Here is a 24447-nt window from a genome sequence, read left to right on the forward strand (position 1 = left end):
TCAAGAAATTCTTATGCTGTGATTTTTCTCAAAAAGCTTTTGCGACTCAAAGCATTTCTTTACATGACCATTGGCTTAAATGAAAACCATCACAAGACACTGTCAAGCAAAAATAGTCTTTTATTCAAATTTAATGGAAACAGGGGTCCACTGTACTTTGCAAGACGGGGAAAAATAAAAAAATATAAAACAAGGATATTGTCACAATACCAGAATGTGGAACTCTACTTTTTTTTGTCCCTTCCTATGGTTTACTGTAGGTATCTATTTTCCTGACTGTGCTATTCACAAACTCTGCAAGTCCAAAATATGAAACAAAAAAGTAATATGAAATTTAAGACTTTGCACTTTTCACTAAATGGCATACATCAAAGGGCATCAATTTAAGGGCAAATTGTTGAAGTTACCATACCTACCTAGGAGTCATCATTCCAATCTTAGAAGCCCATCAAAATCCAGTGCTCCTTCTCTGTGGCTATTCTGGAAACACAGGATGACGCAGGGTGTTTGAATGAGGCTCTCAACCTCTTGCATCAGAATGTGCTACAGAGAGGGAGCACTGGACCGAACAATTACAGACACACCATTGGGGAAGTATTAAAAATGTACAGCAGTGACATGTGTTCTACTCCAATCACTTGTGCTACAACTACCAAACATGTACAAAAAGACTTCTCATAGAGCTCTAAGTGTGGTTGCAGCAAGTTTAGGACCTGGAACGAGACCTTGATCTAGATCGGGAATGCGATCTAGTGGCAGACCTTGATCTAGATTTGGACTGGGATCTTGTTTTTGAAACCGATTTAGATCTGGAGCGAGATTCTGATTTGACATTTTGTTTAGACTTGGAATTTGACCTTGACCGGGATTTACGACTAGTGTCCATTTCCTCACCCTCACTTTTGGCTTCCTTTTTGTCAGATTCTGCTTTTATATGCTCCTTCTCCTTGGACTGAGACCTGGACCTAGACCTGGATCGTTCTTGGTCTTCTCTCTTTTTCTTCTTGCTACTAGACTTGCTCTCTCGCTTGCTCCGCCTCTTGCTCCTTTCACTCCTGCTGTGACTCCTGCTCCTGCTCCTACTGCCATCCCTGCTCCGCTTCCTGCCTTTCCTCTTGTCCTTGCTCTTGCTATGGCTCCTGCTCCTGCTCCTTTCTTTGCTCCTGCTCCTGGTCTTGCTAACACTCTTCTCTCTCTCCTTACTCCTACTCTCCCTCACGCTCCCCGCCTCCTCTTCTTCTGCTCTCTCTTTACTAACACTCCTGCTCCTGCTTTTACTCTTACTCTTTTCCTTGCTGGGACTTCTGCTCTTTGCTTGCTCATCATCATCATTTTGAACCACAACCTCCGGCTTCTCTTTGCTTTGGGATTTCTCCGCACTTCTGCTGCGGCTCCTGCTTTTGTCATCTTTACTTGGACTCCTGCTTTTCTCTTTGTGACCCCTGCTACGACTTTTGCTTCGACTGCGGCTCTTGCTTCTGGAGTGGGATCCAGACCTGAAAAGCACAAGTGACACAGGGGCTAAAAAACCACCTCGCAAGTATCAGTAATATGGAACACCTGCTTCTATCATGCAACAGATTGTTCATTTCAAACCAGCAATTATAAGCCTCACCTATTGACACTACAGATTGTTTCGGTCAGTTTTGCTCCATGGGCTCAATATGTTCTCTCCTTATACTGACTGTCTTAAAAGGAGATGAAACTTTTCATGTTTTTTATCTCCTTCTCCTTCAGAAATGTAAACCAAGCCTATCTAGCTGATAAAGCACAGAAGTGTGTGGTAATGCAGAGCAAGCAGAAGGTCTGGCAGAAGATTTAAGTGCTAACAAGCTGGTGAAATACAAGAAGGGGCCAGAAATATGAAAGCAACAGATTTGTTTAAATTGGTTTGGATGCTAATGAGAGTAATAATAATTGGGTCAGGATTTCAATACAATTTTATTGTATTGAATCATGGAAGAATCATGTATAGAACCATGGAAGGGGCCTAATAGGTCATTTAGTCCAACCCCCTGCCTTAGGCAGGAAATCCTCTTAGAGCATCTCCAACAGGTGCTTGCCGAGCCTCTGCTTGAAGATCTCCAGTGAGGGAGAGTCCACCACCTCTCTCGGCAATCTGTTCCACTGCTGAACGGCCCTGATCGTCAGGAATTTTTTTCCTGGTGTCTAATCAAAATTTCCTTCCTTGCAGTGTGTACCCACTGGTTCTAGTTCTACTTTCAGAGACAGCTGAGAATATATTATTCCCTTCTTCCATACCACAGTCCTTTAGGTATTTGAAGAGGTATTTGAATAAATTATATTTTTAATTTAATATTATTTTTCACACCACCTTTCCTCCATGGAGCTCAGGATAGTGTGCATGGTTCCTTCCCTCCTTTTGTCCTCACAACTACCTTGTGAGGTAGGTTAGGCTGAGAGATCAACTGACCCAAGGTAACCCAGGAAGATTCATGGCTGAACAGGGATTTGAACCTGGCTCTTCCAGGTCTAAATCCAACTCCCAAACCACTATACCATCCTGGCTCATCTTACACAATCCATTTGAACCCTCACTGTGTCTTAATGTCTTGATCTGTTTGCAGAAACCAAATGCCTGCTCCAAGAGTGGAATTAATAAAGCAAAACAGGAAACCCCCAACCCTGAACCTCAGGAAGTCTGAATTTGTATACGTCAATGTTAGATTACTATAATCAGCAAACTTATTCTGCAATAAACAGAAGCGGGCCCTCAAAATTCACTGTAAATTCAGAGAACCAAGATTGTGCAGCTTAGCATCTATCAAAACTTGCTTGTTTGGGTTAACATTCCCCGATCATACCCTTCCACAAATATCCAAAAGGGGCGAATACATTAAGCCAGAGGTTCTCAAACTGTGGGTTGTGACCCAAGAGTGGGCGGCAGGGCTGGAGATGCCCAGAAGCTGCAAGGCATGGCTGATCATTAGGCATTCTGAGCCAAGTCGCACTTCAGGGTAGCGCCTGCATGTGACCCATTTCATGGCCACATTCCACCCTAGAACTCTTTGCGGCCCTGCATTCTAGGGAGCAACCTGGAAACCACAAGGCATTCTGGGGCTCAATGCAACCAAGAATGTGGGCCATGGTGGCAAAAAGTTTGAGAATCGCTGCATTAAGCCATTGCTAATTCACAGTACCTGGATCGTGATCGGCTCTTTGAATGGCTGCTCTTACTACTGCCACTACGACTCTTGCTTTTGCGAGAGTGTCTGCTCCGAGAGCGAGACCTGAAAGGAAAAATAATATATTACAATTCAAGTCTCTCTGTGTTCATGACAATTCCTGAGCACAGCATAGTACATGCTTTTTGAACTGAAAATACACACACACAAAACTAAAAATATTTCAACAATAAATGTAAGCTGATGCCAAAGACCTTTTTCCAGGTAGGACCCCATGGACAGTTCTGTTTGCATTTCCAAAAGAGCTCAACAAGAAAACAGGTATTCTTACACTGTGCCACACACAATGTGTATCTTGCACAGCAAGATTCCTGTAAAAGATTCCTACACTATCCTCAGGGTTAAGCTAAACCAAAAGTTATTGGCAGAGATGCAAGCAAATTAAGCGAAGAGGACGTGAGTGGGACCTCAGGGACCTTGGGGAAGGAGGATGGAGATGCAAAAAGGGTTACTCCACTTTTATCCGGTCATGATACCACAAACTACAAGGGTACAAAGCCTTCTGTCACTATTCTATGCCAGGTAAGAAGATTTAATAGGCTGCCTGCTTTGCCTTGTCACCACTAGTCAGCCAAAAAAAATTTAATGCACCTGCTTTGTACTGCACTACAACACTGTGGAAAGCAGGCCAAGAGTTCTCAAATGTTGCCAAACTAGGCTTCTCAATTGCTAAAGCCTCCCCGAGCACAAGAAAGGGGGGGGGGGAAAGAGTTCAGCTTGTAATGTTCCCTCTTGCTCTTGGCATGGGATCAAACAGAGCAGTAAGAAAAGAGAGCCAGAAACAAAGCTTTTCGGGGGAAAAACACCTAGGTGGATTCATCACTAGTTATTAACATTTACAATAAGCACAACTTGGATTTCTAACACCATCAAGACACAAACTGGAGAACAGACTGAAGTTTGAGCCTCAGTGCTTCTCGCACCAATGTCCAATTTCAGTGAGACTACAACACAAGTGGAAAGACTCAGCAATGAATGAAGAAAAAACTGGACTACTTAGCATCCTGTTATATTGGATTAACGGACACCAGATTTGCTAAGAAACCCTGCCCAACTGTAACCCATTTACAAATACCTTAACACAAGTTCACAAAAACTACTGCATTGCCAAAATCCCAGTGAAGTAGATTATTCCCATTTTAACAAATGAACGAAGATTGAGATGCACTGATCTAGTTAAGCCCATGGCTTGAAAAAGATGGCGGTTGTAGCTCTGTAGGCAAGTAGAGCTCCAGGATAAAAGAAATACCCATGTCTATTTCCATGGCGCCAACTCAACCCGTTTAGTGGAGCTCCACCATTTCTGCTCAGACAGCCGCTGGGAGCGCACTATATTGTTTTCAAGTTATACCAAAGTACTGATCTTCTGAGGAGTGCAATAATCCTACCTTGAATGAGTGCGACTTCTGGAATAGGAGCGGCGGCGCCTGGATCCAGGCCGGTCTTCTACTAGCCTTATCTTTCTACCATTTACTTCTGTCCCGTCCAGTTTTTCAAGGGCTCTTTTCATGTCAGAATAGGATTTGAACTCAATCACACCTTCATTCTTTCTCCCTTTGTGTGCGTCAGCATATGTCACTTCACCTGCCTGACGCATATAATCCTAGGAAAGGGGAAAGCATTGCCTCTGAATAAACTGATGCTGCTTTCATTCATCAAGTTTTCTTATCACCAATTTTATATCAGTTGTTATTAAGCAAATACGATCTCTGAACAGTAAAACCATTACTATTCCTACATCCAACTATCCCCTTATCTGCAGGGGTTCTGCTCTGGAAGCCCCACAGATATCTGAAACCACTGATATAGACAATCCCCCCAGCAAGGGGAACTCTGCTTCCCTTGCCTCCGGAGGGTTCTCTGAGCACAGCATAGGCTGGGACGTCTGTCCCTGGCATCTGCTGAGCTCAGACTGAGCTCTAAATCTAAAAACACACAACTTCTGGTTTCACGGAGAAACTGGAAGTGCCATTTTTTAATGCTTTACAAGGCAGTAGGAGGTCTGAGGAAGCCCTCCAGGGACATCCCCAGCCTATGCTTTCAGAGACCCCCCCCCAAGACAAGGGGAGCAGAGTTTCCCTCAGTTCCAGAGGGGATGTGCGCGCTGGGAGGAGCCAGACCCGATCCGCAGTTAAATGAATCCGTGGATATGGGGGCCTCCCAGTAAGAGTTGATGGTGACCAGTACCCAAACTTGGTAGAATGATTTGCATCACTCCAAAACTTTCTGATTTTGTATTACCTAAATACGCAGTGAACTCTAAAGTGAAAGTGGCAATACTTGCGCTACAATACACAAGAATGGAGGTGTTTGTGCGCTCCACTAATTTTAGGTGAATTTACACTTCAAATACAAGGTGAAGCTCCTTCAATCATCTCATCAAAAAACGCTCAATCCATTTTCTTGTAGGCAAAGCAGCACTACTCCTGTTGAGCACCAAGAGGCAAAGAGCACTGCTCCTCTCTGAATAGCTAATTCTAGCTATGTGCACATTTTTGGAACCAATAGATCATTTATAAAAAAGGGATGCACAGCTGTAATGTTATTGTTCTGCTCCCTTACGCAGGTGCTTCTGGCAGGACACGTCTTTCTTATTTTGTGCTCTATCAATGACACACCACATCTTGCTGGAAGGCCTGTAGAAAACCCTCATGAATTGCCCACCACCCAGCTGTTGCAGCTAAGATGGTCTACCTTTCCTAATTGTTGTTATAGGGCCTCTGAGAAACCAAACTGCCTAGAGCAGTGGTTCACTGGTGGGTCACGACCCATTAGCCAGGGAAGCACTTGTCCCTGCCCCTTTAAGAGGTGGGGAGGGTGGAAGGCAGCAGCTCGATCCTCAGGACTGTGCTACTGGCAGGAACAGGAGGGGGTAATTCTACTTACCTACAACCAGTGCTGCAGTCCTGGGGGAGGGGGATCTGCAGGGTGCAGGGAAAAAGTCTAAAAAAAAACAGGCACGACCGATTTTGGCAATGAAACCAGAAGTGCCTGCTTTGCTTTCTTTTTAAAAGATTTCTGCAGGCATGGGAGCCCTGGGGAGGGCTCTCTGCACCCCCAGACTCCTTCAGGACTGCAGCACTGGCTGTAAGTAGAAATACTCTCCCGCCCCAGCAACAGGACGATACTGAGGTCGAACTGCTGCCTTCCCCCTCCCCCACAACAACTCACAGTGTTCCCAACTCTCTAGCAGGAGTTTGGGAAGCATCGGTCTAGCAAGAAGGAGCTACTTAAGCAGCTTTTCAACAGCCTGAGCCATACGTGAGATTAAGGGTGGGCTTCTGGACTGCTTCAGAAACACTGTCTTTTCATTTAACAGTGTAAGGCTTTCAAAATAGTAAACATTTATAGCACATGTTAAAAGCCACACTGGCTATCAGTGCTTTGCTCAGGGAACGCATCACTCGTATAGTTCAGTATAGTGTTTTGCATACTACATGCACAAGGATTCCAAGAGAAATAAGAAATGGTGGTTTACTGCTTATCAGGGCAAGATCCAGCATTCAGATCACACAATTTACAGTTTTAGAGCCCGATCCTGAGGTCCACGGTGCAGACTTCAGTCACAAACGTGCCAATGGCACGTTTGCAGGACTTACCACCGGGCTCCCACTGGAGCTAGCCCAGCGCCAGCCTGAGCTGGGCAGGCGCGTGGCGGGAGCCCAGGTTCCGCGACTCGGCAGTCCCCTGGACCACCGGGCTGCGGAATGGGAGGTGGGGGCGTGAGGGAGGCATTCCGGGAAGGGGGGAGGCTGGCAGGAGGCACGGGGACGGGGACAGGTGGGAGGCAAGTTGGGGGAGGGGGAGAGGTGGATCCGAGCTCCGCAGGATCCAAGGTGCTCGGGCAGGGCTGCTTGCCCTACACGAGTGCCTTTACTTTAGCACCGACCTTTAGCGCTAAAGTGAACAGCACCATTGTGGGGCTGCTTACCTTACTTGGGGGAAAGGGATGAACATCCCCTTCTCCCGAAGAGCCTCTCGCGGTAGCGCTGGAGGCGCAGGATCTGGCGGCAGCCCTCCGTGGAGCCGCCGGGTCCGGGAACTCTGGGCAGCTCAGGATTGGGCTGCCCAACCTTTAACATCACTGGTGGAGACAGGAGTGGCTTACCTTCAAATCCTGCCAACTGCAACGGCTTGACAGATTTTCAACGATCAATCTGTACTCAGTACGGGTCGGAGGACCGTACTTATCTCTTCCACTTCTTCTATAACCATATCCACCTTTAGGAGGCGATAAGCAGATTCAATACTTCAGTTAAGGTAATGGAGGCAGGAAGTTAATCTACACCCCCCAGAAAACAAACAAACACTAGTCTACCCAACATGTCAGTAAATACATTTAAAAATTCCCCCCACCCATTAGACCGAACTACATTTTATTATTATTATTAGTAGTATTTATATACCGCTTTTCAACTAAAAGTTCACAAAGCGGTTTACAGAGAAAAATCATTTGTCCTTGCTTAAATTATGTTACAGAATCAGACATTAATAAGGTCTACATAGCCATATAGATATAAAGATATATATATGTCTAGAAAATTAGCAGATAATTACAAGACTGTACATTTTATATTTACTATTAAAATTGAACATGCAAATACATTTAAATTAATTACAGATTAATATTTTTGAAAAAGAAAATAACCAAATCACTATAGTCAGTTACTAATGTTACTTACATTGATTTAAAGTTTTCTGAATATTTGACATGAATAAAGGTTTTCAGGCACCTATTTCAGATTAATCACATCTGTCTCTAACCCTTGGGGTCCTCACCACCCAGGTCTAATGGGAAAAGGTTGCGGTCGTCACATGGCTTCCTTTTTGGGTCAGCCAAGGGCCACAAAGGTCAAAGAGCCACTCATGGAAAGGCAACCCAAGGTCAGCAAATGGAACAGGCAGTCATCTTAGCCTCAAAGGACTCTTAATTGAAACATTGAGGTCTTTGTTAAGTCTATGTTAAACAATCACATTGCAAATAAACCATTCATATATTTACAAAATAAAATAATGAAAATTAAAGTTCATTTAGTTAATTACATTAAAAAGTTGAATACAAATTAAGAGCTAAACAATATTACTTTAATAGAAATTACAGTAGTCAAACTTTGCATCTTTTAAATTACTTTTTAAAATACGTTTTAAATAGAAAGAAAAAAGTCACCAATACAACGGTATGTTAGTGCTTACTGCGTCCAGAACCGTAACTGCTGTCGCGTCGAGGGCCCCGGGCATGCTCAACAATTACACGCTCCCCACAAAGATCTTTGCCATTTAGCTCATACACAGCGTCATCAGCATCACGCACATCATCAAACTCAACAAAGCCATACCTAGGGGAAAACAAAAGCAGCTCAAGAATCAATTAGGTTGGCGGATACCTCAGCAATTTCAGTTGGCAGTGACAGGGAGCATTTACCATGACACCCTTGGCAAAATGGGAGCCAGTGGCTTCAGCAAGCACCTCTCTCCCATGTAACTTACACTGATCCATCTTGGAGACAAAACATTCATTAACATTTTTTTTTAATACCCCACCTTTCCACCTACAAGAGTGGTTTACAACTATAACTGAAACAATATTTTAGTATGAAGAAAGGGCAGTGACCCAACCATTTTCTTAGGACATAAAAGGTCAATATACCACCAAAGAAGACTTTTAAGTAAACATATTTGGGGACGACAGCATTTCCTTAAATCCTAAGAAACCATATGGCAAAAAAAAAAAAAAAAACACATACACTCAAAATTCTACATTTTTTAAGAACATAAGAACAGCCCCACTGGATCAGGCCATAGGCCCATCTAGTCCAGCTTCCTGTATCCCACAGGGACCCACCAAATGCCCCAGGGAGCACACCAGATAACAAGAGACCTGCATCCTGGTGCCCTCCCTTGCATCTGGCATTCTGACATAGCCCATTTCAAAAAGCAGGAGGTTGCACATACACATCATGGCTTGTAACCCGTAATGGATTTTTCCTCCAGAAACTTGTCCAATCCCCTTTTAAAGGCATCCAGGCCAGATGCTGTCACCACATCCTGTGGCAAGGAGTTCCACAGACCAACCACACGCTGAGTCCCCCCTCAGGCATCTCCTTTCTAGGCTGAAGAGGCCCAAACGCTGTAGACGGTGCCCCAGACCAGCAATCATCTTAGTTGCTCTCTTTTGCACCTTTTCCATTTCCACTATATCCTTTTTGAGATGTGGCGACCAGAACTGGACGCAATACTCCAGATATGGCTTTACCATCCATTTGTATAACGGCATTATAATATTAGCCATTTTGTTCTCAATACCTTTTCTAATGATCCCAAGCATAGAATTGGCCTTCTTCACTGCCACCGCATATTGGGTCGACACTTTCATCGACCTGTCCACCACCACCCCAAGATCTCTGTCCTGATCTGTTACAGACAGCTCAGAACCCATCAGCCTATATGTGAAGTTTTGATTTTTTGCCCCAGTGTGCATGACTTTACACTTGAAGCATGACTTACATTGAAGCGCATCTGCCATTTTGCTGCCCATTCTGCCAGTTTGGAGAGATCCTTCTGGAGCTCCTCACAGTCACTTCTGGTCTTCACCACTTGGAAGTTTGGTGTCGTCTGCAAACTTAGCCACTTCACTGCTCAACCCTGTCTCCAGGTCATTTATGAAGAGGTTGAAAAGCACCGGTCCCAGGACAGATCCTTGGGGCACACCGCTTTTCACCTCTCTCCATTGTAAAAATTGCCCGCTGACACCCACTCTCTGTTTCCTGGTCTTCAACCAGGTCTCTATCCAAGAGAGGACCTGCCCTCTAATTCCCTGACTGTGGAGTTTTTTCAGTAGTCTTTGGTGAGGGACAGTGTTGAACGCCTTCTGAAAGTCCAGATATATAATGTCCACGGGTTCTCCCACATCCACATGCCTGTTGACCTTTTCAAAGAATTCTAAAAGGTTCAGTTACCAATTGTCATATATATCTCTATTTAGATACAGCTGGCTTCCTTGCTTTTTTCAAACTGTGAGTTTTAGGAAACATTCTATATGACAGAGAAAACTGAAGGCACACAAATGGGGAGAGCGCGCAGGAGAACTGCCCTGAGACATTCTCAAAATATATTTTTAACCAGGTAGTGAGAGTATGCCCAGTGCTGAAGGAAACCCCAAAATTTTGCTACTATAAGTAACCAAATTAGATTTCTAAGAAGTGAGAGATTGCCCCCTCACAAACCTAAGCACTCATTATTTCAATCATTATGCACCTTTTAACGGTACCTAGCAAAGCCAGAACTTCTGCACTACCTCCAAAAAGGGAAGTAAAGAGCAGCAAGTATATTTACAAACAATAGCCTGACTCTGCCATTAGAAACTCCTGTGAGGAGAAAGAGGCAAGAGCCAGAGGCAACTCTGAGATCTGTAGCCCTACCCTCCTATAAACATCCGTCTTGGCCACTTTCCACAAGGGGCAATTTACACCAAGCCTGTGGCTTAAACAGCCAGCGGCTTCTGCTTTCACTGACCTAGGCTGTCACATAGACTATTAATTTAATGTTGATTAAATATTGTTCTAAGAGTTACTTTGTAAACTGCCTTGGGATTGAAGGACAAAATACAGTCAACATTGTTTATAAATAAAACATTCAAGGGCACAATTCGGATGAAGCAACAAACCATGATTAAATCATGGTTTTGTGTAGAGAAGAGAGTAAGCCTGAGCTAGGACCATTTTCTTTGGGAACATCTGCTGTTTCTGCGCAGGGTTGAAAACAACCTGTGATTTGTTGTACTGTCTGAACCATGCCAGGATATCAAATAATAATTGCTTCATGCTTTCAGTTTTGCAGAAGCTGTGATAGTTTGATGCCCTGACAGTATTTAACCTGCAGCACATTCATACATTCTATACTATGCTTACTGACAGCCCAATCCTAACCAACTTTCCAGAGCCAGCGCAGCCCTGCCAATGGGTTGTATGCTGAATCTTGTGGTGGTAGTGAGCACAGAGGCTTTTTCAAGGTCAGTGAATGTTTGTTCCCTTACTTAGGGCTGCATCAGCACCGGAAAGTTGGTTAGGATTGGGCAGTAACTCGCTTTAGGAAAGAAAAGAACTCATATTCTCAGCAACTGAAATGAGCATTTGCTTCAAGTAGTTTGTTCAGGCCTTTCACACAGGTACAGGACATTAATGCATTATCTTTCTGTGATGATATCATGGATCCTCTCGTATATCCTGGAAGGACTCTGTTGGGGCAAAAACCTAAAGAACCGTGTCCTCATTGTTAGTGTGTTCAATACCAACAGCCTTCCGTCAAAACTTTATAAACCAAAGCTTTGAAGCCTGTTGTACACTTACCTGTGAGTAGGCCCCACTGGACATAGCAAGACTTGCTTTTGAGTAAACACGCACAAGGTTGCACTATCAGTCTTATATGAAGTAAATATGCTTAGTTTCAATGTTTAGCTATAAGAGTGCTCAAAGCAAGATTGCACAGACTCAGCGGACACAACTTATGTATATTCTCTTCTCCCAGCCCCTTCTCCTCTCCTTGCCCCATTGCTCTGTTGGAACCCACCCATGTTTACAAGACAAAAAAGCCCTAGAAAAAAATTATATATACATATCATTTACAAGAAATAATCCAAAAAAGACACTCAAACTTTTATCTCCCAATATTACACATGCTTGCAAATTACAGGAGCTCTTTGCAGGGCAATTAGCAGCTATCTAATTTGTTAATAGTCTCAGGGCTTGAGCAATCATTGATCTAATCTTTCCATCACCTATGTTTTCATTAGAGGCTCTGCTCCATGCTATGCGGCCCACCAAAAATTGGGTCATGACCCACCAGTAGTTCCCAACTCACAGTTTGGTAATAGCTGGTCTAGTATGACTAGTTTTATCCAGTCCAAAAATAATGACGTAATAATCTCCTATAGACTGAGCAGATAACCAGTAATTTTGAGCAAAGACGGGAGGGAGGCAAACTAGGAGCCGAGATTGGGGGAACTGGAAAAGGAAGAAAAAATCTCCCGCAGCATACAATTTTCTTTTAGTTTTGAATCATCTGTAAGCATAGCCAGAATAAATTTTGAAGACAAGATTGAAAGTTAAATAAAGCTAACAAAACTATCGTTGAGAAAACCAAAATACAAGACGTTTCTCTTTATGAAAGCATCAGAACTATACTATGCTGACAAAAACCTATACTATGCTATACTTTGCTGACAAAAACCATTTCCATGGTTCTAGGGAATTCATGCACACAAAATGGAAGATAACTCCCTATTTGTATATTAAAGCTGAAAATAATTTTAATTGGGTTATTTAGTACTGATAAAGGGCTCAAAAGTCCTGAAGTTAATCTTGCACTCCCAGCACGAAGGCAGGACTCCTCTATACAAAAATACAAAGATGAGTCCATGTAGTAAAATGCATTTAGCCATGATCAATAGGAACCACAGAAAAGAGAACAGAAGGAATGGAACTGCATTGTGTAAAAAAAAAAAGTGTAAAACACAACAAATATTTAATGCATTTTTATCCTGCTTCCCCCCCCCCCATCAGTAGACACCCAATCTAGTGGCTTAAGCAATTTTGCCACATCTTGTCATGCAGGCAAAACTAACCCCTTACGGTCACCAGCCATTTTGAGGGAAATTCCTCCCCAACCACAAATATGGCAACCAGATTCATAGTCAAAACCTATCCAACAGGGTCTTTCCTGATCCCAAGAAAATCCTCAGCATTTTAGAACCGGTTCCCACACACATGCACACCTAGCCCAGGGAAGGGCAACTGGCACACCAGGGCCCAGATCCACATTTACTAGATATTCAATCCAACAAGAATTTAAAAAATATTTTTCAATGCCATGGGAGGCTGAGTAGCTTCCATATCACCACAGCTGTCAATTTCTGAATCTTCATTAAGTTTCATGGCCAGTCACTGGACAGAAATCTTCTGTTTTCCTGAAAACTTTTTGATCATATGGTTCCCCATCTCCCCGTCATTTTGGTCTTTTGTGACTTTTGTTGATTAGTTGCTTCTTTAATTATGTTACTGTTGGTGCTACTTGTTTTTCCCGTCCTTTGTTTTATAACTGCTTTCAGATTGTTTTGTTACAATGGAAGAATTACTCTTTAAGTTTGACAATAAACTTATGTGTTAAGATACTGTACTTTCTGTTCCAGAAGATAACCCATTCATAAACTTTCCATTCACATGATTCCACTTCCGTTCCAAGCATAGTTCAAGAACTGCTACAGAGTTCTCAAACTATATACCCATAATTCTTACTGCTCAAAGTGCACGACTACCTGATAGCAAAATTGCTTAACTAGCTTTTCAGTGTCTACGTTCTATATCTTCACTTTGCTGCAAACTCATGCTCCTCAATAAATAGGTAACAAAGGAATTGGACTGTTGAATAAGATCAAGGTCTATCTAGGCCAGGGTCTCCAAACCCCGGCCTGGGAGCCAGCTGCGGCCTGCAACAAGCCTCTATCTGGCCCGCAGCACGTCTCTGGTCCCCTGCAAGCCTCTGGCTTGCTCAACCAAATGTGACCAGAGCTGTGCTCCAGTTGCATCTGGAGTGTGTTCTGAGGGCTGGTGAAGCCATGCACCTCCCCTCAGAATGCCTTCTAAGGGCCTAAAAACATCACTTCCTGGTTTTCCTGAAAAACCAGAAGTGATGCTTTTGGGCTATCTGAAGGTCGTAGGCTTTCTGAGGCTTTCTAATGTATTTATTTATATTTTATATTTAAAATTTATTTATTTTTCCAGCCCTCAACACCATGCCAGATAATTGATGTGGCCTAAAAGTTTAGAGACACCTGATTTAGGCAAATATTCTGTTTCCAACAGCTTCAAGACAGTTGCCTCTGGAAGTTCACAAGCAGGGCAAGGTAATGGCCACCCTGCTTGGCTTCAGTATCTGGTAATCAAAGATTACATGGCAGCAATTCTGAACGTGGAAGTTCCATTATCATGATCATTAGACTCATCTTTTCAAGTGATGAGTGACCGTCTAAGATGTACGTAAGGAGAAAAAAGATAGCACCCTTCAAATTAATAATCTGAAGATGTCTCAACCTCCCCCCCACCCCAGTTATCATTTTTCTAAAATAAAATGCCAGATACTTTGGTTTTTCTTTCAAGAGAAAATGCTCCAGCCTCTTTATCATTGCCCTTTTCTGTATTTTGCAGAACTATGATATTCTTTCAAGATGAGGTCACAAAAATATTATAAGAAAACAGATTTAGGTCAGATACGAGAACGAATTTCCTAATTGTACTGGCTGCCTGGCACTGCAACAGTTGCCTTGTGCTGTTGGGCGCATTCCCTCAATGGTGCTTTCAAATAGTGGATGGGCAGCCTCTTGTCAGGGATGTTGTAACAGCTGCCTGCACTGAGCAAGGTGTTGGACTAGATCAGTGGTTCCCAACCTGGTATGTGCACCCCCAGGGGTACTTGCCAGGACCTATGGGGGTACTTGAAAAAGAATTGAATAATGGTGGAAAAAAGCAGGTCTGTATTAGAATGGCTTGTGGGGCTGGCAAGGCAGGAAGAAAGGAAGCTAGGTGGCTGCAAAAGCCCCAGCAACTGATGGTTTCTGGTCCTCAATTCCTATATTATCAGACAGTAGTTGAAAACATATAAATTTGAAATAACAGCAACTCTGTTCATTACAAAATTTTTGCTAATAATGAGGGGTACAATTTGTGGAAATGAGCTGCCAGGGGGTACACAAAATGTTGGGAACCACTGGACTAGATTATCCCTAAGGCACATTCCAACTCATCCTATGAAAAGTACATTATTTCAAATGGCAAGAGACATTTTACTTTCACTTTTTCAATTCCTAGTGTTTAATTTCTTAATTCCTTTTTTCACACTGCACAAAATTTAACTGACAATACAGATAATTTTCAGTAACTTTTCATGATCCCAAAATCTCCAGCAGGAAGTCACACAGTACTACTAATTCAGATCCCAACAATGAGAATGGGTAAAGAATTACGTGGTCCAGTGTGGATCAACTTGTGCTTTACAAATATTATTCCAGAGGCCTAGCAAAGAGATCTAGTACCCAGGACCCCCAAAATACTTAAAACTCCCTGGGTGTAAGCACAGTCCGGGTATTAATACTCCCTGGGGGCTTGATGCTCAAAACACTCCTCCTGGGGTATGTGGGGGGTGGTCCGAGGTGCAGGGAAGCCTCCTTGGGCCTTGGAAGGTCTTCTGGAGGTGTTAAAAGGCACTTCCAGTTTTAGCGCAGCCTTCCCAGGCCTCAGACGACCTCCAAGAGACACCCCCCCAAGGAGTGGTACCTGGGGCAACTTACCCCCCCTCCCCTTAGTTACTCTACTATATCATCCTTTTACTGTCCATTCACCCAGTTTGGGAAACTCCGTTTGGAGCTCTTCATAGTCTACTTGAGATTCAACTCACTGAATAAATTGGCGCCATCTGTACACCTGGCTACCTCAGTATCCAACCCCAAATAGTATATGAAACAACATCAAAGGCAGGATTCTTTCACTTCGTCAGACTTGCACACACATAGGTATAAATTTCAGGTGCCCCTCTACCAGGAAATATGTTTCCCATACTACAATGCTGTCCTTCACAGCAATGTGAGACCTCTCCACTTTTTGAGGCAAAACCTAAATTGGTCTTCTAAACCTGCAGCACTCGTCTCCTGGCAATGGCAGAATTACTATAAGGTTTTGAAGATCACAGTAACTGCGCAACAATAAGCATATTGAGATTAAATATTCATGTCCTGCAATGCCTGTGATCATTTGGAAGACTCCTTAACCCATTTTTGCCCGGCCCACAGGTGTATACTCTTTATCCCTGTTGTGTGGATGTAACATTGGGCAGATTTGGCTTAACAGTGGCTCTCTGGGGAGCCGTGGAAACCAACCAGGGGAGCTGCGGTGCCCTTGCAAAAAACCTGTTGCCAATGTATGACTGCAATCCTAATGGGGAGCCAATGGCCCAGTAGGTCAAGGGAGCCGCCAGTTGAAATAGTTTGGGAACCATTGCCTTACATCAACTATCTACTGCAATGGACTCTGGAGGGCATCCTCTTCCTTGTCCCCAATCCCACTCTAAGCAGGAAAACCGGTTGTCCATGTGCAGTTTCAAAACGTTTACTTACAGCAGAAATGCTTTGCTTGCATCAATTCCACAAACTCCTTAAAACCTCTGTGAGAAAAGCTAGGTACTTCTCCTGAGGTTCCAATCTGATGCTTGCACAGAGTTACCATACCTATGAGTACATGGCAGGTCTCATCCTATGTATACTTAACCAAATAGAATTTGCTTCTGCGTAAACATACGCAGGACTTATTGCAACTATGTAGCCTGACGTACACTTGTTTAAGAGAAATGAACGCGAAAGCACAACATTTCTCAATGTATGTCCTCCGCCATACCACTTTGCATGTTCCACCTATTGGAAGCACCATAGGAAGTAACTGGCAATGATGTCATATTTGGATTAGGAGTACAGATGCAATAAAGGTGCATGTGAGGGCTTTTCCAAGGGTGCAAAAAGCACACACTGGAGCTTTCTCCATGAAGTTGAGCATCCTACTTCTCCGTAATCCATTGCATTGTTCGTCTTGCTGCCAAGTGGTGCGGTCTGGGGGTCTCGTGTGTACCACCAGACACCACCTCACTGGTTGAGAAACACTGTGATAGAACTTACTCCCAAATAAACATGCACTGAATTGCACTGCAGGTTTGCAGCCTGACACACACTTACCTGGGGAGTCACTGGAGCTTATCTCCAGGCAAACATGTACACAATTGCATTGCAAATCAGGAATAAAGTGATGACGTCAACCAACTCAGGTAAAACACGCACAGGATTGCATTATCAATCTGTGATTTGCCAGTAAGCACCACTGAGTAGGGTGACCAGATACAAAGGGGGACAAAGCACTTATACTTTTAACCACTGTACAGAAGAGGGAACTTGGGCAGGTTTAAAAAACTGAACCTGCCAAACTCCCTCTTCTATGCCAAGGTTAAAGGCAGTGGTTCCCAAACATTTAGCACTGGGACCCACTTTTAGAAATGACACACTATTGGGACCCACCAAGGTTTACAAGTCTTAAAAAAGAACTAGAAAAAATATTTCTACTTACAGGTAATATCAGAAAAAAGTGTTCAAACATTTCATCTCTCTATATTTACACAAGCTTGCAAACTACAGGAGCTGAGGGCCCTATCCTATCCAATTTCTCAGCATCAATGTAGACGCAACACAGCCCTGAGGTAAGGGAACAAACGCTCCCATACCTTAAGAAAGCCTCAATGATTGACCCAACATCACAGAATGCAGTGTACAACCCACTGGCATGGCTGCATCAGCACTGGAACTTTGGATAGGATCGGACCTTGAGTTCCTTGCAAACTGCAGAAGCTGAGCTCTTCGCAAGGCAATTAGGAGCTATCGGATTTTTTAATAGCTTCAGCAATTAGTAATCTGATTTTTCCATCACCAGTACTTTCATCTGGCTTGGTTCTGGTCTTCGCAACCCACCAAAAATTGGGTCACAACCCACCAGTGGGTCCTGACGGACCTTTTGGGAACCACTGGTTAAATGCACAGGCACTCTGTCCCCCTATGTAGCTGGTCACCCTATCACTGAACTCAATGGGGCTTAACTTTCTCTCCTTTTTTGTACCTGGTCACCCAATCACTGAACTCAGTGAGGCTTTATTCCTCATTTAAATGTGCTGTGTGAAATGGACCAAACAGGTGTAAAATGGCAGGTGTCCCAAGCTTATGCCAAGTCCAAACCTACACTACAAAGGTGTGAGGCTTGCAGCTCCTTGGAAGGGTGGGTCCCCCCAACACCTCTTGCATAGTAGTGCCAATCCTCCGGCACTGAACCCAGTAGGGCTTTACTTACTTCCCATTTAAATGCGCTCTGTAAAATGGACCAACCAGGTTTAAAAGGGTAGAAACCCCAAAGTTTATGTCAAACCCAAACCTTGAGTTGGGGTGAGGCTTGCAGTTCTTTGGGAGGTTGGGACCCTCCAACACTTCTTGCTCAGTAGTGCCTAGTCCCCTGCACTGAACTCAGTGGAGTTTTACATACTTCCCATTCAAACATGTTCTGTGAAATGGACCAAACAGATTTAAGATGGCAGCTTCCCCAAGCTTATACCCAGTTCAAACGAGTGGGGCAAGGCTTACAGCTCCTTAGGAGGCTGCCCCCCCCAAAAAAACCTCTTGCACAGTAAAGCCAAGCCCCCCTCCTTCTCTCTCTGCAGCCAAGCCCAAACTTTGTGCTGGAATGAGACTTCAAGCTCCCTTGGAGGCTGGGGACCCAACATCTCTTGCACAGTAGTGCCAAGTCCCCTACACTGAACTCAGCGGGGCTTTACTTACTTTCCATTCAAATGGACCAAATAGGTTTAAGATGGCAGGTGCCCCAAAGCTTATCTCCAGTTCAAACTTTGGCTCTCTGGCCCCCCAACACCTCTTGCACAGTAGTGCAAGCCTCCTCTTCCCCTCCTTGGCAGTAGTGCAAGTCCCACCCCACCACAGAGCAGGTGGAGCTGAGAGACACAGGTTTCAATCCTATCTACACTTTCCTGGGAATAAGTCCCATTGACTTATCATGGGACTTACTTCTAAGTATTCATGCATAGATTGGGCTCTGAGGCTGCTATCCTATCCACACTTACCTGGGAGTAAGCACCATTGACTCTAATGGCACTTACTTCTGAGTAGACATGCTCAAGAGTTAGCTGAAGCTGCCATCCTATCCACAGTTACCTGGGAGTAAGCCCCATTGACTCCAATAGGACTTACTAGTGAGTAGACACGCACAGATTCGGCTCAGAAGCTACCATCCTATCCACACTTACCTGGGAGTAGGCCCCACTGAATATGATGGGACTAACTTATGAGTAGACATGCTCAGGAGTGTGCTGAGGCTGCTATCCTACCCACACTTACCTGGGAGTAATCCCCAATTACTCTAATGGGTCTTACCTCTGAGTAGACATAATAGGATTGTGAGGCTGCAATGCTATCCACACTTACCTGGGAATAGGCCCCATTGACTATCATGGGACTTACTTCTGAGCAGACATGCATAGATTGGGCTCAGAAGCTACCATCCTATCCACACTTACCTGGGAGTAAGCCCCACTGACTCTAACGGGACTTACCTCTGAGTAGACATGCATAGGATTGTGCTCTGAGGCTGCCAAGGTATCCACACTTACCTGGGAGTAAGCCCCATTGACTCTAATGGGACTTACTTCTGAGTAGACATGCTCAGGAGTGTGCTGAGGCTGCCATCCTATCCACACTTACCCAGGAGTAGGCCCCATTGACTAATGGGACTTACCTCTGAGTAGACATGCATAGGATTGTACTCTGAGGCTGCCATGCTATTCACACTTACCTGGGAGTAGGCCCCATTGACTCTAACGGAACTTACTTCTGAGTAGACATGCGCAGGAGTGTGCTGAGGCTGCCGTCCTGTCCACACTTACCCGAGAGCAGGCCCCATTGCCTAGAACAGGACTTCCATCTGAGGAGCGTGCTGAGGCTGCCGTGCCATCCACACGTGCCTGCGAGAGCCCCCTGGCTGCTAGGGACTCGCTTCCGCGCAGACAGGCCAGGACTGCGCTGGGGCCGTGCCGGCAGCGAGGGCGCGCGCAGTGCCTGTCAGGGGCCTCCTCGCGCATGCGCGGAGGCGGGCGGCCCTCACCCGTTCTTGAGGTCCACCTCGAGGATCTTGCCGTAGCCCTTGAAGAAGCGCTCGACGTCGCGCTCGCGGGCCTGGTAGCTGAGGCGCCCGATGTAGACGCGCGGCATGTCTCCGCCCCTCGCGCAGGCCCCGCGCCAGGCCGCGCCGCGCCGCGCCGCGGACCACACACTGGCGGCGGCGGCGTCGACTGCGCGCGCTTCACGCAGGGGCGGGGCTCCGACAGGCTCAACCCCGCCGGCCTGCGTGCGTGCGTGGTGACGTCAGCGCGTCGCCAGAAGCCCCCCCCCGAAGCAGCCGGGCGTGCGCTCTCGGCGGCGGAAGCGGCGCTTAAAGGGGACGCGCCCCGGCAGGGCTGCAGCCCGGAGCCCTTCGCCGCCCTACAGGCAGGCAGGTGGGCGGGCGACCGGTCCTTGCACGTTGACGGTCTCTTTCTGATTCAGTTAACCATTAACTGTTAAGTCATTATTAGTTAATAAAATAAACATTAATCAATCAATTAATTAATTTTCAGTAATTAATTTATTAATATTAAGTGAATCAATCATTTTACTTAATTAATAATATGATAATTAAAATAATCAAGTATCATTAATTAATTATTAATTATTAATTAGTTAAAATAATATTTAATTAATAGTAGTTAATACGATTATTAAATAAATAAAAATAATTATTTTAATTAATAGTTAATAATTTGATTAATAATATACTTAATAAATAAAATAATTATTATCAATTATTAGTTAATGAAAATAATTATTCATTAGTTAAGTAATTATTCATTAATTAATACCTATTAATGTTTTTAAATAATTAATTTCTTATTTTTAATTACCTTTTATTTATTTTCTCTTTTATTTCATAAATTTAGTTTATAATCATTTTATTTTAATCATTTTTAACTAATTATCATTTTATTAACTCATTATTAATCTTCTTAATTTCTTATTAATGATATTTAATTAAACTCATGCATTGATTTATTATTTTGCCAAGGAACCTGCCTTGTGAACCACTTTTTAAGAAAGTGTTATATAAATATTCATATTTGTTTATATTTTATTTGTTTATTCTTATTAATTAATTATTTATAATCAATTTTTATTTCTCTTTATTTTAGAATGTTATAATTTTTATTTTATAATCTTTTTATTTTAGTTGTTCTCATTAATTATTAATTTATTATATCAATGAATTCATTCATCAATTTATACTTAATGTTATTAATTAATTCTTAATTATCAATTATTAAGGTTCTTAATTAAATCCATGTTTAATGAGTTAAACATGACTTTAAACTCATATTTAAACTCATGTTTAATTAATTATATTCATGTATTCAATAAATAAATTAAACTCATGTGTTTATTAATTTGCTGTGGAACCTGCCTTGTGAACTATTTTTTTGAAAAACACTATATAAATGTTCTTATTATTAATAAATAATAGTTGAGGAGGAGGAGGAGTATGTTTTGCTTATGTATACATATATATATATATGCATGTGCCGCTTAACAACTGTTCACTTAATGACAGACTGCATATATGAGGATGGTCAAAGCACAATAAAGATGCTCTTAATGCTCTTTAATTAAAATGCTCTTAATCACATCTCCCACAGTGTCTGTTTCCCAACAGAGGCTCTTGATGCAAAGAACAGGCGGTCAGTCCCCAGTGGCCTGTGCAGCCAGCCTGTGCCTGGCATGGAGTGTCTGTTTACACAACAAAGGCAACAGATTGGCCTGAATGTTCCCTTAAGGATCACATCACAATGGGGATTGGAGAAGTGTCCCTATTGTTAACTAGCAGGCATCAGTTCCCGTTTTATAGGTGCCCTGCATTGGGGGTGCAGTCACAGAGGCCTCTTTAAGGTTTGGGAACATTTGGTTTGGGGCTGCATGGTGGTTGCACCAGTGTTGCACCAGTGTTGGAAAGTTGGAGAGGATTGGGCTGTTAGGTTGCAATCCTATCCACACATACCTGGGAGTAAACCCCATTGACTATAATGGGACTTACTTCTGAGCAGACAGGCATAGGATTTGGCTGTAAGTATGCATAGGATTGCATCGTCCTTTGTATGGGGGGGACTTAAGGGGGAAATTCAGCTGGTGCTGCCACTCTCCCCCTGTTAGAGTTATGCCACAATGGGGGAAAAACTGATACAATTTCTTTCAATGTCTTTCTAAAAAGAGGGTACTAGGAGGAAAGTCAACAGATGAAGCTTTCCACTTCTTGTAAGGGTTGTCTATATGGAAGGGCCGTAAGTCAGAGGCAGAGCATCTGTCCTGCATGCAGAAGATGCACTGAAATCTTAGAGAGTGCCAACAATGTTGAGTTAAATGAACTGAGACGGGGTGCCCAACCCACAGCACATCACATGCCACTTGTTATATACAGAATCTTTAAAGTGCCACTCCAACTTATTTTAGCCCTCTCTGGACCCGCTCGGGTGGTTTCGATGGCCTGCATCATCTGCCGAACCTCTGCTTGGCTAATTTCACCCCATCCCGAGCCTTATCGCTCCCTTTCTGGTCTACGTGCTGGGATAAGTGCCATGCACTTGCAGCCATGGAGCCCCACATTGGCCTGCGCAACCATGACAGGCAACTTTGTGTGTGCCATTTAGGAAGTTTCTGTGTGCCACAGATTGGCCACCTCTGGACTGAAACCATGACTCACTATAAGGCAGCATCCATTGTCACAACGCACCCCACCAATCCTCGACAGGCTATAAGTCCCATTGAAATTAATGAGACCTGTTAGTCACAACTAACTTGTCTTATTGATGTCAATAGTGCTGAGTCACAACTAGTTTGCCCCATTGATTTCAATGATGCTTAGTCACATCTAACTTGTCCCATTGATTTCCCTGGTGCTCAGTCACAACTAATTTGCCCCATTGATTTCTAATGAAATTAACTTGTCTCATTGATTCCAGTGGTGCTTGGTCAGGATTCATTTTCTTTGGCTATAACCCAGCTGTGATTAGAATGCCTTTTATTGTGCTGATTGATTGGCTTGTTAGCCGCCTTGCGGTGACTCCAGTCAGGAAAGGCAGGATAATAAAGCTGCATCATAAATAAGTAAGGACATAAATAAAAGTATTACAAGAACACACAAGTTTTTTAAAACTATATATATTTAACTGAGTTTTGTAAACATACAAACCTCAATACATTTACAAAATCTACAGAACTCAATAAATTGGAATCACTGAGGGCCCAGTTCTATCCACCTTTCCAGCACTGGTGGAACAGCAATGCAGCCCTGAGATAAGAGAACAAGTGTTCCCATACCTTAAGGAGGCCCCTGTGACTGTAACCCACCACAGGCTGCAGTGCACGCCCCATTGGCATGGCTGTACCGCACTGGAAAATTGGAATTGGATTGGGTCCTGAGTTCAAAAAGAAGCAAAGTAAGAGAAACCTAGTATAACAGGAGATGAGACACTCTTTCTAAGGCCCCAGTCCTGTTCAACTTTCCAGAGCCGGTGCAGCTGCAATGCAGACCCGAGGCAAGGTAACAAATGTTTCCTTACCTTGTGGAGGCCTCGATAACTACTCTCCCACCACGGAAGGCCATGCACACTCCATTGGCACAGCTACATCAGGGCTGGAAAGTTGGATAGGATTTGGCTCTAAGTGCTCGCTCATTCACTTCTCTAGGACTGTCCCTGGAACTTCTCACTACCCAGGGAAATGGAACGTTTGTAATGATATGTCCTTAATGACTGTTGCAGGGATGCTGATGGGTATCATTGCTTGTCTCTTATTCTCCAGTCCTCTGACTGATGTTGTGTGGCCGTTGGGTAATGTAGCTTAGCCAACAGATTTGTTGCCTGTGTATTGCTGTGGTCTCCTAGATGTTCTTTGCCTTTTGTGGGTCATTTCCTGTATTTGGGGGGGGGGGGGGACAACCTGAAAAATATCAGTTAGGAAAATAGATTCCTCTTATTGTAGCTAATGGAGCTTTGTTGCCTGTTTTATTTCAAGAGAAAGTTGGAATCTTTATAACAGAGAAAGAAAAGGGGGGGGCAGGTAGAAATAGACCTGATGTTTCAAATGTACCCAAATAGCTAAACTGAAATGCATGTCAACATTTTTGAGCATGTCAATGAAATGTACATGGTGTGTATCAGAGACAATCTGCTTATTTTTCTTCTATTTTTAAAAAATGTTATTTATATTTCAAATTTTTCTTTGAATTTTATTTTCAAACATACCGAGGCTTTTGTAGCTGGATGAGTTTAAAACATAATTTAACATTTTGCTCGAGTCTTTAAGCCACAGATTAAAACACATTATAGCAGCCATTTTTCAACCACTGCGCCGTGGCACACTGGTGTGCTGCGAATGGTCTGCAGGTGTGCCACGGGAGCTTGGGGGAGGGTCACTTATTAGTAGGGCCATTGGGGGATGTGAACCCCCCACCAACAGCATGGTGTGCCTTGTCAATTGTCAAAAACCCAATGGTGTGCCTTGGCAATTTTAGCACATTGT

The 24447-nt window shown here is 43.6% G+C and overlaps 1 protein-coding gene across 1 annotated transcript; it reads right to left on the bottom strand.

Annotated features, from left to right (window-relative positions):
• Positions 1-102: 102 nt before the first annotated feature.
• Positions 103-20131, bottom strand: SRSF4 (serine and arginine rich splicing factor 4). Its single transcript, XM_066638687.1, has 6 exons — positions 19949-20131; positions 8400-8542; positions 7315-7427; positions 4595-4809; positions 3162-3251; positions 103-1496 (listed from the first exon to the last, which is right to left on the bottom strand). The coding sequence occupies exons 1-6, from the start codon at positions 20053-20055 to the stop codon at positions 707-709; spliced, it is 1458 nt and encodes a 485-aa protein (XP_066494784.1). The 5' UTR covers positions 20056-20131; the 3' UTR covers positions 103-706.
• Between the last annotated feature and the right edge of the window lie 4316 nt (positions 20132-24447).

The sequence above is a fragment of the Tiliqua scincoides genome, chromosome 10 (assembly GCF_035046505.1).
Source record: "Tiliqua scincoides isolate rTilSci1 chromosome 10, rTilSci1.hap2, whole genome shotgun sequence".
In the NCBI taxonomy this organism is placed as follows: Eukaryota; Metazoa; Chordata; class Lepidosauria; order Squamata; family Scincidae; genus Tiliqua; species Tiliqua scincoides.

Excerpts from the sequence above, each read along its gene's own strand:
- SRSF4 (XM_066638687.1), bottom strand. The coding sequence starts at position 20,055 with ATGCCGCGCGTCTACATCGGGCGCCTCAGCTACCAGGCCCGCGAGCGC. Across the intron at positions 7,428-8,399 it reads CAGTTACGGTTCTGGACGCA|GTGGATATGGTTATAGAAGA; the intron begins GTAAGCACTAAC and ends CGCCTCCTAAAG. Across the intron at positions 4,810-7,314 it reads GCAGTTGGCAGGATTTGAAG|GATTATATGCGTCAGGCAGG; the intron begins GTAAGCCACTCC and ends CCCCTTTCCTAG.